We start from the raw sequence: 14,828 nt of genomic DNA on the forward strand, positions 1-14,828 counted from the left end.
AAAACCAAAAGCAACGAATAGTCTATAATAAAACCTGAAGTATTCGCAAATCAATTTGAGGTCATATTTGACTGTAGTGTTCTATTGCTTTGATTTGATACCTCACCCAATATGATAGTTTAAAAAATAATTTTAAAGTATTGTCCTGCATGACACTTAATGTTTACCTGAAATTCAAATTTTTCAAAAGGTTAAGGTGCTCTTAACATTTTATAGGTTGAAAACTTAATTTTTGAAGTTTTGTTTATAAAATGTCGTTTTAGGATTTTTTTGATAAAATAAATCTTACTGATTAAGGTTTATATATAATAACAAACATTAATAAAGCCAAAACAGTATCGTTTGTATTTATGTAGAGTTTAGAAATAGAAAAAAATGTCAAAATTGAAACCCTCCCAAATTTTCACAGATTTTCACATATGACCTTTGACCTCAATTAAAAAAAATTGTGACCATACCAAGTCCTGACGACAGGCATATTATTATAGTACACGATTTCCTCTTTCCAATGATATATTATATAGGTGTGTGTTCGGTGGGGAGATTAAATTAAAAAAAATCTACCTTCAGTCACCGCACTATTATGCCTTTTATTAGTAATCAATCTCCCTATTTTTATATGATTTTTATCCGATTCCTTCTCCTTTTTTATGCACCACCTACGATAGTAGAGGGGCATTATGTTTTCTGGTCTGTGCGTCCGTCCGTCCGTCTGTCCCGCTCCAGGTTAAAGTTTTTTGTCAAGGTAGTTTTTGATGAAGTTGAGGTCCAATCAACGTCAAACTTTGTACACATGTTGCTTATGATATGATCTTTCTAATTTTAATGCCAAATTAGAGTTTTTACCCTTATTTCAAGGTCCACTGAACATGATAAATGATTGTGCCAGTGGGGCATTCGTGTACTGAGGACACATTATTGTTTTTATTGTAATCTCTTTCCTGTCTTTTTGTTTTTCACTCTATTCAGTACTGCCTTTTTTTATTTGTTTAATCTGACCTATCCCCTATTAATTTTGTGGCTTTTCACCACTTAGTATGTGACGTCACTTGTTTCACTTTTTGCGTTGAGGAATTGACTATGTCGGGTGTGTCTATTTTTTATGTTGGTCTTTGTAATGTATCCGGGTTTAGTTTTCTGTAGTTTATACTTATGTTTTATCATGTATATATATCTTTTATATTCATTTGATAAAAATAACTGTTTTCAATAGCATAAATTGTTCTAAATAATAATGATTTTCTTTTCCCAAGTAGTAAACCCTAGCCGTATTTGGCACAACCTTTTTGAACTTTTGATCCTCAAGGCTATACAACTTTGTACTTTTATTGACTTTCGAACTTTCATATCTTGGCGCCACTGATGAGTCTTGTTTGGACGAGGCGCGTTTCTGACGTTTTGAATTTAAAACCTGATGCCTTTTGTTAGCTATTATTCCAATTGCAAGGTTTGACAGGTTCAACCCACCATTTTTTTCTTTAAACATGTCTTGTATTAAGTCAGGAATATGGTCATTGTTATATTATATATATATAGTTTGTTTCTGTGTGTGTTACATTTTAACGTTTTGTTTCCGTTGTGTCGTTTATTTTCTCTTATATTTGAGTGTAAATTCACATTACTATAAGATGTGTCACGGTATTTCTATCCCAAATTCATGTATCTGGTTTTGATGTAATATTTGGTATTCTCATCGGATTTTGTCTAATGTTTAGTCCGTTTCTGTGTGTGTTACATTTGAATGTTGTGTCGCTCTCCTCTTATATTTAATGCGTCTTCCTCGGTTTAAGTTTGTTACCCCGATTTTGATTTTTTATGTGTTTTAAACAGCGGTACACTACTGTTGCCTTTATCTACCGCATTCAATATCAAATTGTAACTATTGTAGGTAAACATTATTTTGAGTGGTACACCTGCACTGTGGACTCTCTATACTATAGTAGTTAGATAACAGTCAAAATCTGACCTATCCCCTATTAATTTTGTGGCTTTTGACAATTTGACTATTATAACTAGAGACAATAACTAAAGGTGAATGACATAGTGTGGTTTTATCAGTATACATGGTGTTTATGCAAAGAATAATTGATACATTGTGTATCGATATATCAGTAGATGCAGTTTTAAAACAGCTTTGGTTAAACAGGTAACCATTGTTTATAAAAAGGTGGAATAAGTTATGGAGCAACCATCTAATTTCAAAAGAGAAGTCAGGAAATACTTTTTTTTTGTTTTTAGACCTGTCCAATCGAATTATTTTTTTTTTTAATTTAACATTGTATTGAAGGTTTTTGAAAATCTGGATTCAGATATTTTTTTGTCGTCTGCTTGACCCCATTTGTTTCAGCAAATTCAGGTTCAGACTAGTTTTTTCATGCACAAATTCATGATAATTATTACCCCCCCCCCCCCCCCCCCCCCCTCTTTCCCCCCTTTTGTTCTTGAAGTTGAACGGTCGTTCCCGTAGTTGATCATTGAAGAAATAACATACACACAGTATCAATATTCATACGAGTCATCTCTATTTGAAAACATATTAATGAATGTACCTAAGTGTATTCATTATCTTAAAATAATTCACTTCTAAACCCATCGTTCTTTTGTTTACGGTTTGGAGATAGAATTACGTAGTACCCTCATGATGATGCTCGATGTTGATCAATTTGAGAGACAAATATTACAAAAACTGTAATTTGAAATAAAAATCATACATGTATCAGTAACACATTACTGAAATATAATATTATAATTGTGTAACATAATTCGAAAGGTCATTAGGTAGGATATGATTGTAAGGTTTTAGCTTTGAATTTATATTTAGATTAAGGTAAAATATAAATGTGTAAACATAATTTTTTCAAAGTTTATCTGAAGTTGGTATCGTTTACAGAAACTTATTGTGTATTCTTAAATTTTTTGTTGAAAAAGTATTCATTTCAGAACTCAACAAATATAAAAAATATAAGTCGGAAAAATGAAATAGATTTATACGTTACTTATAGTAAAACTACAAATTGTCAATGTATAGCATATTTGTTTCCATTTATTGTATTATGTTATGTATATTATGTTAGCATTTCAATCCGTAAGGGTTAAACTTTAACAAAAAAAAGGTAAATGATATATAATTCCGACTGCTGAACAAGTTGCTTTGAAACGCCGTAACTGCCGTATAGTACTTCATTCTTTACTTTGATGAGGTGTTTCTTTATTATGATGAAGTATTCTCTATTATGATAAGGTTTTTTCTCTATTATGATGAGATTTCTGTCTATTATGATGAGATTTCTGTCTATTATGGTGAGATTTTTCTCTATTATGATGAGCTTTTCTCTATAATGATGAGATTTTTCTCTGTTATGATGAGCTTTTTCTTTATTATGATGAGGATTTCTCTATTATAATGAGACTTTTCTCTATTATGATGAGGGTTTTCTCTATTATGATGAGCTTTTCTCTGTCATGATGAGCTTTTTCTCTATTATAATGAGCTTTTTCTGTTTTATGATGAGGTTTTCTCTATTATGATGAGACTTTTCACTATTATGATGAGGCATTTCTCTAATATGATGAGCTTTTTCTCTATTATGATGAGCTTTTTCTTTATTATGATGGGCTTTATACCCAAACAATTCCAATGGCATTGCACTCCTTAATACCTACAAACGCCCCTAGCTGCTCCCAAAATATTTCAATAAAATGTTGACAAAGCCTATCCAAACACCCCAACTCCATAGCTCATACGGTGTTCGAACATCTATTTAGACCAATTAGAATTAACTAATGGCCTTGTCCATCGCCAGGAATCCAAGCCAAACAAGGCAAATACAAATGAATAGTAAAAAACGTCATCAAAGGTCAATAACCTTAAAACTGAGTCGACTGACAGTTTTGACGATGCTTGACTTAATTATAGAACTTATCTTGCTGATCAATTTTTAAATGTAAAGTTTTTATCTATGATCATGATGATGATTATAGTTTTAAAAATAATAGGTAAACATTAAAAAAATGGTTACATTTAAAATAAAAATGAATGGCAATATTTCAAATAAAAAGACGACTGATAGTTTGACGTGTATGGCCAATTGGTAGGAAGATCAACATTATAAACAGTTATGTTTCTGTGATTTAACTTTTTTTTAAATAATAGAAAGAAAAAACAATCATTTTACCCTTATATTATTTTTGTTTTTTGCAATGCTGGCCATTTTAGTATAAAAACGGTAAAGTTCCGGTGCCTTATCCTCGTTAATGTTAGTATATAACATACCAGTGGTAAAATTAGTACTTGTTAATCCACAATACATATTAATAATAATTCAATACATTTTAACAAAATGTTAAATGTTCTTTAGCGTCAATTGTTACTTTTACTTATGCAGTCTTTAAAGACAATTTACATTATAACTGTCTAAATTCATGTTTGTTGCTACCAACAAAATAAATGGCATGTACACGACACAACGAGCTTGATTCTTTAAAGTTGTTTCAGCAAGTTCATGCCGAATATGCACATAACAAACGTTAAGGGTGCGCAGTCTGAAATAAAAGATATGCATGTATGTAAATAATAACAGGTACATTAGAAGTGTATATGATAGTGGCTGACTGAAATAAATGTGTAAGTGTTTAGCTAAAATCAATACAAGGATTCATAATACAAGTATAGCATTATTATAATATCGTGTTCGATTTTTCATTTTTGTACCATATTTCAGGTGGTATCTATAAAACAAAAGTATAGAAAATATACAAAATCTTTCACTTAAACCATTATTGTTAGAAGATATGAAAACGAGATAAAAAAAAACCACACCGTTTAAACTGGCATCTGTAAGAAGCAACACTTTACTCTTTTAAGTTCGAAACAACCCGTTCTCTTCCAGTTGTTCAACTAATTTTATAAGTCAAATACTACACTAATATTCTTTGTTATACACAAAGTCCCTTGTTAATTTTTTTAATCCTAGTAGATTGACATTGCTTGCATGCTCAGGTCAATTAAAAACGCCTTAACCATGTACACGCCTACACTGTTATGCGTGTTTCTTACGGTTCTTGTATTTTCTGTGTTGTCGCGGTCTTGAAGTGTAAAATGTATTTTCAGTACTATTTTTAACAATGTAGGTGACAATCATTAGTTGTAGGATCGAATGTATTATACTAGAATACAAATTCACAATACATCAATAAAACAACTGACAAATTGTATCATATAAACAAAAAGAAATATGTAGTCGGCGTCAAATACAAGCCAATGAAACACAGCAAGTACAGCCTCTTTTAATAATTTTCAAACACTGATGAGTCCTTGAATATGATCTACAGAATTAAATCATCACCGGGTGTATACTCATATAAGCAACATGACGGGTATCATATGTGAAACAGGGTCTGCTAAACCATCCCGAGCACCCCAGTTCAATTTGTGTTTCGGCACACATTTAGGTATCCACCAAACGGTACAACCCAGACAATTTAACAAGAAATGAAAACTGTAAAAATATAAGTTTATCATACCAATATTGTTTCCAGCATTGGTAGAATCTGAAACAAATCAAACAAAACGTTATTCAATTGTGTAAAACAGATAAAAACATATAAAATCATTTTACTTCAAAGAAAAGACAAAAGAATGCTGTAATTTGTATACATCATATATATTACAGATACAACAGTAAATATATGTGTATTCGTGCTCATTTCAAGGCGTCTTATTTGTAAAATTAACGGTCCTCAATTAAGACAGATTTACGGAGCCATCTAATCTGTTGACCGTTATGAAATATCTGTGACCACTAATAAGTTTCAAAAGTCTTAACTGTAATTTCGCCTTCTTTTCCTTCGATTGTGACATCCCTTAAGGAGACTTATCAGCGGATGTATACTGGGTTGAAAGGGTGTCATGTTAGGGACATAATTTGTCGACTGGTCTAGATCACATGAGTTCATCCCAAATTGTGTTGGAGTGATGTCTATCAGTTTTTTTAATTATTGTTTTTTGTAGTGCTTCGTATCTTTCAAACTGTTTTTAAAAAACAGTAAAATCATACCTTTTTGAACTAAGAACTCCTCATACGGTATTAGATTGTTATTACATTGGTGAGAATCTCCTGCATAGCATCTAAGAAGAGTGTGGCTGTCCTTGTTTGAAACTACATATGTGATGTTTGATGTCTGGATATACTGGCAACCAACCAGATACGGTATCCCATTGCTGATATCTTCTTGGATATCATACAGTTTTGAAAAACCCTCCGTTGAACGTTTGATACACCAGTGGATGTCCGTTGGTGGATCTCCTACACTGCCAGTACACAGGAGGACGAGTTTAGAATGCATACGAAATGGCAAAGAATCATTCTGACCGCTAACCAATTCTATTGGTTCTATTCTATCAGGCACAACTAAACAAGAAAACATTTGAAAAGCCTGAACATCAAAGATAAAGGCAATGCTAATAACTATATATGATGATTGCAAATAAGACATCTACATTCAAATGTAATAAAAGTTAGAACATATAATGAATCGTTTTGCCTTCAGCAATGAGCAAAGTCGATACCACATAGAGCTATAAAAGCCCAATCATAACAAATGTCTAACAATTCAAACGTATGCATCGATTATAGATTGTAGGACCGTCAATTTAGATAAGGTTTACTGTTAACAATTATATGTGTTGGATTTTAATTCACCTAGTTACTCGGAATGATAACACGTTTTTGTTCGAAAATAAGGTTTGCATTAGTACTGAAAGGATCTCCAATATTTGTTCGATATGACACTCGTTTAAGACTGTTATAGATCATATAAATGAAAGACAAAATGGCGATCCGGGGTGAAAAAATTATAGGTGTATAAAGTTCTTCTGTAATCTTAAAAGATTATTCACTTACATTAAAAATTGATTCTTAAAATTCGTACACACGTACCTTTTACCTCCAACTGCGCCAGTTCTGTTATATTTGATCCATCTGAGAGTTCTAAAATTCCTCTATATGTGCCAGTATCTTCACAGTTAACATTGTCTTTGGATATATGCATATCCGTAACATTGGCACATACCCCACTCCATGTTTCTACACAGAATCGTTGTTGCATTTTACTATCTTTCCACATAATGCTGTTGAAATTTGTTTCGAAGATGTCATCAAAAGTTGCTGAATTGTTTTTTTGAACAATCAATTTGTTGACTGTAACATCCGTTAATGTTTGGACGGATCGGAACTGGACGTACAGATAATCTTGACCATATATGATGTTTTTTTGTAAAAAATAGCTGCAAATCTGAGTATCCTAAAAAAAAAAAAAGATACTTAACGTCAATTTAAGCTAGGTTCATACTGTCGATCAGATCAACGCAAGTCCCAATTGTCCAAATTTCTACGACCAAGCATAACTCATTCTTGATCTGGCCTGTTTACGACTTATACCCGACTGCTATCCGACTGTAAACGAACTTAACTCGACCATTCACAACTGCTTGATGAATCCATCACGATTCAAACCCGACCACTAATTGAATACATTTGCGATGATTCCGACCAATTCACGATCTTTACTCGACTAACTAGACCAAATCAATTATACTCGATATCAAACTGATCTCTGCCAGACCAGATCGGCTTGATCGTATAGAGGTCGAAGTGATAGTCGGCCATTGGTCGGGTATGTACAATTTCAGTATTAAAACGTTGATTTTTTATATCACCCGCTGCAGCTGAGGGCGTTTATAAACATTTGACCGTACGGTGACATATAGCTGTTAATTTCAGTGTCATTTGGTCTTCTGTGGAGAGTTGTCTTATTGACAATTATACCACATCTTTTTATTTTCATACTACAAACATTTCTAGACATACGGAAAATACAGACAGTAAAAGAAATAGCCTATCAAACAAGTAAAATGTATGGATGTTCATAAAAACTATTTGTGAAGGTCAAATTAGTCACCAGCTGTTCAATAAAGAATTTAAATGCACACTTACATTCATATTTGAAAAATCCTCTGGGGTCAAAATCTACTTCCCACCCGGAGATTTTATTGGATTTCGTGTTGATAAATTTTAAGTTTTGGGTGGGTATGTTGGAGAAATTCGGCGTCCGATCACAGACAGTGATCTTTCGTTTGACGAAACCTGGAAAGAAGATCGACGGCTAGCTCTAGCTGATCACCCACTAGCGCAGAATATGTTCGTTAATATGTAAAACTGTCCCCTGCGGATACTGTCTGTGTGTAATTTCAACAAATTTAATGAAACCTTTTTTTTTTGGTTTTGAAAGCCTTTATACATATTATTATTACAAATGTCATTGTTAACAGCCTGAGTTTCCAGTTAATTTTAAATGTAATATGTTTTACATGTAGCTATAGTATTTGAACACTGCATGGACTTTCATTTATATATATTTGTTTCCACGTTTTTTCATTAGGTTGAAGCTAGTTTTGTTGCAGAATGGCAAATTTTTGTTACTGGTTGAAACTATGAAAGTAAGAAAGGTAAATTCAAAGAATTTAGGCTTTAACTTTATAAATAGGAAACTCTCACTTATTATGAATCCTATCTAATATAACTTTACTTATTTAATTTTTGTTATATTTTTTATCCATTGTAAGTCACATGGTCATCATTTAACAGCAGGTTATTAGCAGCAGTTTTGCAGAAAAATGAAGGATGGCTGTCAATGGTAAATAGATATAGGAAGATGTGGTGTGAGTGCTAATGAGACAACTCTCCATCCAAATAACAATTTAAAAATTAAACCATTATAGGTTAAAGTACGGCCTTCAACACGGAGCCTTGGCTCACACCGAACAACAAGCTATAAAGGGCCCCAAAATTACTAGTGTACTAAATACATACATGTAGTTACCTTTGAGAAAAAACTTTGGTTTCATTTGAGACTTTTTAATCTGATGATGGTGTTTTGCAGGCATTTATAACATTTCCTTTTGGACAATATATTTAGTAGACTCAACTATAAAATGTAGGATCATGTAGACTTGTACACAGATGTCACTGACCTACATTTTCCACTTCACTGACTTTGATGACATTAAACATCCAATTTCATATACCACAAATGTATATCTGAGTAACTAAAAGGTGTCAGATCATGCAAACGTATATACACTCTCTTAGAGTCTCAGTTAGTAACTCAGCTTCGAGGAAAAAGAAGGTCACAGTGATCCATATTTTACACTATTGATTTGTACTTTATTTTATAATTTAAATACAAAGTATATTATCAAGACTGTCACTGGTTCTTATGTGCCACAATTATGACAATGAAGATAACTATGTGATGTAGATAACTTATGTTCATTTCAAACTTGATCACATTACATGCTGTATATGTAAATTTATACCAAAAAGAAGAGTTCAACTGTATTGATTTAAGGTAAATGGTAAAGGTCACACCTATTAAATATACATGCATACCTTGAATTTGCATTGGACACTATAATGGTCCCTATATCATATATATTGTCAATTATTGCATTCCAAATTGCCATTATACACAATACAAAAACCACTAAAAAGGATGTCCATCATATGCAAAAGCAATATAAAATGCATACCCATCAGCTAACCTAATTATTGCAATCACTTCAAAAACCTGGCCATATATCATATTATAAAACTCTTAACGAGTACCTTTGTTAGTCAGGTATAATATGATCTTTTTAAATTGATGTTGTAATGCATGATTGGATTTATTTTGCACTCTCTGAAATATTATATAGTTTTAGTAGTTTATTAGTATACATTACACCTTTGCATTACAAATAAATTAAACTTTCAGGTAAATGCAGCATCAGAATGTTCCCCAGGAAAAGTTACGCCGAAAATTTGGGAAAGTACAAATGTATGAATAAGAAATAAGAGAGGCAAACCGATAACCAGAAAACAAAGATTTTAAAAGAAAAGAATAGTAATAGTAATACATTGTAATATGATATATCTGACTGAGAGCAAAATGTACCTTTGAATATGGAAGGATTGACAATTTTGACTGAGAACAAAGTAAACTCTAATAATGCTATGACTATCAATCAGTACTTGACTGAATCAGAGGAGTAAATTATTTACATATATGTTTGCTTGATTATTGAGGCATTCAAAATAAAGAAAGTTGACAAACCTTTGAACAAGTAATAATTTCATCATTTTTATTTTTTCATGTTACCTATGAATCGATAATTTAAAAAAAACATATTTGGTGATTTTCGCTAACTTCTGAGTAATTTATTTAGCTCATTTAAGACCACAGTAATGCTAATATAAGCTGCATTACAATGTATCATCATATTTGTTTACATTTACATGGAAGCCATGTGTTGCTGCATTTAAATCGTGGTATTTGATCTGCTATTGTCTGTTGTAACTCTTGCACATCAGAACAATGCAAAAACTTGAATTTCCAACTTCATGTCCTGTTGCCATGGTGACCGTTGATCAGAGAAACCAAAAAAATGTTCTCATTTAATTGACTTGTGAAACTGTATTATTCTGTGTTAGTTTATGCCCGCGTCACACTGTCCCGATTTTTACGCAGATGGCAACACGATTATGGAAATTTTCAAAATCGGGACTGATCGTTGCCAGATCGGGCTATTCGTAGTGCCATCTTCAACCGTCGTAGAACCATCGGCCATTTTTCTAGCCTTCGTGGACAACTTTAATTTTTTTAACATGTTAAAAAATCCCCGAAGGTGCGTCCGATGTTGAAGGTTCCTATTGAGTTCGTATCACCATCCTCACAATCGAAATGTCACCGGGAATGCATCTTTGAACATCGTATTGCATTCGTGTTTCCATCGTTTCCATAGAGCAGTTTTGACATACCGATGTCTACACGAATGAATCACGAAGCTATCCGAAGGTCTTATGATGGCAAAACGACTTCGTGAAGACCTCGTAATTCCGTCGTGTTTCCATCGAATAAAAGTACGAAGGCGACAAGATGGAACTACGACGGCAATAAATCCAGCTAAATGTAAATTAATTTTTGCGCTAAAATACATTCAAAGTGCCATGTGCGATATGCACTGGTCAGTCTAGTACGACAGTTAAAAAGACGTTCACAAAACATGGAGCTCATATCAAATGATTCTATGAGAACAAGAAAGGCGACAGCGTTGTTTCTATTAATTCAAATGGAACAAGAAGAGCAGCTATTACCGGCTCAGAATTTACTTTTACAAGTAAAATATTATTTTTTGTCAATTTTTCATATCGAGTAACATAATGAAAATCATAAACGTTCCCCGGACACCAACACTTCAGGTACACGTATATAGGGAAACCAACATTGTCTTATCGGGGCCTTTTATAGCTGACTATGATGTATGGGCTTTGTTCATTGTTGAGGCAGTGCGGTGATCAATAAACGTTAATGTGTGTGTCATTTTTGTCTTTTGTGGATAGTTGTCTCATTGGCAATTATACCACATCTTTTTTTTTTATATATTTTTCTTCGTTATTCGGATTTTTTATGTCTCGTCTGAGTTGTTGTCACCCGAATGGTTACTCCATAATCATTTTGTTTTCTATGTCAAATTTTGCCGCATTTGTTGCTTTCCCCACATCCTTCCTTTTGTCTATATTATTATGATATTCTTCTGAAAAGAGCTCCTTTGTAAAAAAAGGGACCAACGAACCAATTACCTTACCTTTAAGATAGATCAGTAAACATGGGCATAATTATGTGTGATTATTCAGACTAGTGCATACATTTTACAGTTCAAACAAGGCAATTCCGATACGTAACGTATTGGGGATAAATATGGACACTATATTTGTATATGACACATACAGAAAACGGTAAATTGAATATGCATATTTGATACATAAACTATTGTTTAGAAATCAACCAAAACATTCAGTAACTTGAAATACTTGTAATATTGTCTTTAGAACCAGCAGGTAAAAACATTAGCAAAAAATTTCCTGTGTATTATGTTAGTTACCTTTACCTTTGGCCTTGAACGTAAAAAATGTCAGATCATTAATACAAGAAGGAACAATATACCAAATGTGGTTAAAATCTTTTGGAGTATATTGGTTTTAGAGTGTCCACAAGAGTGATATGGCCTTGTATTACAACTGCCACTGTGACCTTGACCATAGAACTTTAAAGTCAATAGCGCTTAAGATATTCTTAACGAGTAACACCATACCAAGTTTTGAGCATTTTGGTTCTAGAGTGTCCACAACAATTTTATCTACACGCAACTTACATGTATACGTAGTAGGCGAGGGGATAATAAACTAAGTTTTATAAGAAGTAGACAAAAAGATCGATTTCCTGCAATGCATTCCCCTTTCCTCTGCCTCTCCCTGATTTTGGTGGCATTATATGCAGACACTCAGAATCAAGTTTTACCCTTCGAGCCCACGGTCTTCCGTCTTATGATTAAACCAGAAATAAAATGTACAATATAATAAATATTCAACATTGATCAAACGATTTTAAACGCTTGATGCCTTCGGCATATAATTTAAATGCATCGTAAGCTGTACATGACGTATTTTAGACATGGTATGGCCATCGCGCCATCATCGTAATCCATAGTGTAGCCTTCGAAATCCATGCCTTCTTTATATCTCGTGTAGGCTTCGGCTGAAATATGAAGCTGAATTACCCGTCTTCGGTTAACTTTCGTATTTCCATCTTTTACTATCGTATATAGTTTCGGCACCATCGTATAGACCTCGTCATTCATAGTACTTGCTTCGGTCACTTTTTGGTATTTTAACAAGATCGGGATCAACTACGTAAGAACTTACAATTTTCGCATTCGGGTGTCCATCGTATATAAAAATCGGGACAGTGTGACGCGGGCATTAACAAAGGCTATGACAACATATGTCACACTTTGATCACCGATGATGAAAGATATACAAAAAAATGCTGTTGATCGTTTTTCGGGCAAAAATAGTCTAGTGACCCATATTTTTCTTTTTTTCTTTTTAAAGCTCATTGTTATGAGCATCTTGTGTCAAATTTAAAAAAAATATTCATTGGACCATTTTTTTGGAATTTTAAGAAAAACAGAAATTTTAACAAAATCTGTGGTTTTTTGTTGAGCAGTGTTGATGAAATTGGAAATGAATAAAACTGCAATTATTTGTGTTATATTTACATTTAAAAAAATTATTTTGTAATAAATGAAGAACAAACCTTTCAAGATACTTTCAAAGGCTTGAACAAAATCCAGAGTTTCTACATCAGGTATGTATTTATGCATACACGTGATGTACGAAACTGATTTTCGTAAATGTTTAGTTTAGAGAACGAACAATTTAATTAGATTGTAACTTAATTCACCTAATTGTCGTGTTGGGATTGTACATGGTAAATACGCATACATTATGGAGAGCAAAATAACATTCATCATCGCTTGTTATAAATTCATTTGTTAAATGGATATTTTTAAAGAACATACATCAATACTATGAAAATGTTTTATTGTTAAAAATATATATCTATGAACACGTACAGAAAAAAAGTGTGTTAATGCATGCGGAGGAATATCTCAATAACTTGCAATCTCCTATGCATAGTGTTCGGTCTACGCTCTTTCTCTATTTGATGCGACTGTCATATAAGTGAGAAGTTTAGCTAGCTATAAAACCAGGTTCAATCCACCATTTTCTACATTAGAAAATGCCTGTACCAAGTCAGGAATATGACAGTTGTTACCCATTCGTTTGATGTGTTTGGACTTTTGATTTTGCCTTTTGATTTTTGATTTTCCTTTTTGAATTTTCCTCGGAGTTCGGTATTTTTGTGTTTTTACTTTTTTCTCAAGGACCGTTAACTCTGCAACAGTAAAACATGAATGCCTACGTAAATCGAATCTTTCAGAAAAATAGAATTATTACAGAAGAGTGTCCACCATGCACTTCGCTATAATCAAAATAGTAGAATAGAATGCTATACAAATGGATGAAAATTGTATATACAAGTAACTGTAATATATTAATATAATATATATTAGAGGTAGTGACGGGGGTACCATCATGGCGAATAATGGTGACAATTGTTGCCGAATGACGTCCATAGTAATTTTTGGTTCATGACGATAAAATGTACATTTTCATTCAGACGATTAAAAAAATCGACTGATTTTGATGATTCTCGGTACAATTGTAACCAGTTTGACGCTAACGGTGTCCAAAAAAAATACCATTTGATACATGACGGTATTTTTCATTAAATGAATTTATTGAGCAATTTATCGCGACACTATTGTGTATTCTGGACTATTTCGTTTTGTATGTTGAAATCTAATACTGATATCGCATTTATGTTTTTTTTATATTTGAGAACTTTATATTATATCTTTTGTGTTAGAAAAACAGAAAAAAAAATCTATTGTGTCTTTGTTTTTCAATCTGAGTGTGTTCCATATAGTAACTTACCTTGTCCAAATAAAATAATCCACATGAATGCAAAACAACAGTTTATATTTTTCGCCATGATTCTTTGTAACCTATATTTTCTTACAAATAGAATACACATAAGTTTGTATGAATCATGTCATATTCAGAAAATGGTATTTAACAAAGTTTGACCGATCATTCGCTAATTTAAAGAGCAGACAGCATTGCTGTTTACGTTTTCAACTTATGCCAATATCTTTATATATCTATATATTAAGTAACAATTAAAACGAAAATCCAGGTGACATAATTATTTTAACAATCAATAAATTGGTCAACCATAATTAGAAATGATGCAATAGAAAAACCAAAATACTTTCAAAATCAATTCCACTTATGCCACTATATTAAACATAAAACACACAACAA

At 32.5% G+C, this 14,828-nt stretch overlaps 1 protein-coding gene across 1 annotated transcript; it reads right to left on the minus strand.

The window, feature by feature from the left end:
* Positions 1-2,559: 2,559 nt before the first annotated feature.
* LOC134683198 (uncharacterized) lies at positions 2,560-14,626 on the minus strand. Its single transcript, XM_063542349.1, has 5 exons — positions 14,439-14,626; positions 6,939-7,302; positions 6,057-6,410; positions 5,524-5,550; positions 2,560-4,542 (listed from the first exon to the last, which is right to left on the minus strand). The coding sequence occupies exons 2-5, from the start codon at positions 7,123-7,125 to the stop codon at positions 4,481-4,483; spliced, it is 630 nt and encodes a 209-aa protein (XP_063398419.1). The 5' UTR covers positions 7,126-7,302; positions 14,439-14,626; the 3' UTR covers positions 2,560-4,480.
* Positions 14,627-14,828: the final 202 nt, after the last annotated feature.

The sequence above is a fragment of the Mytilus trossulus genome, chromosome 9, assembly GCF_036588685.1.
Source record: "Mytilus trossulus isolate FHL-02 chromosome 9, PNRI_Mtr1.1.1.hap1, whole genome shotgun sequence".
Taxonomy (NCBI): Eukaryota; Metazoa; Mollusca; class Bivalvia; order Mytilida; family Mytilidae; genus Mytilus; species Mytilus trossulus.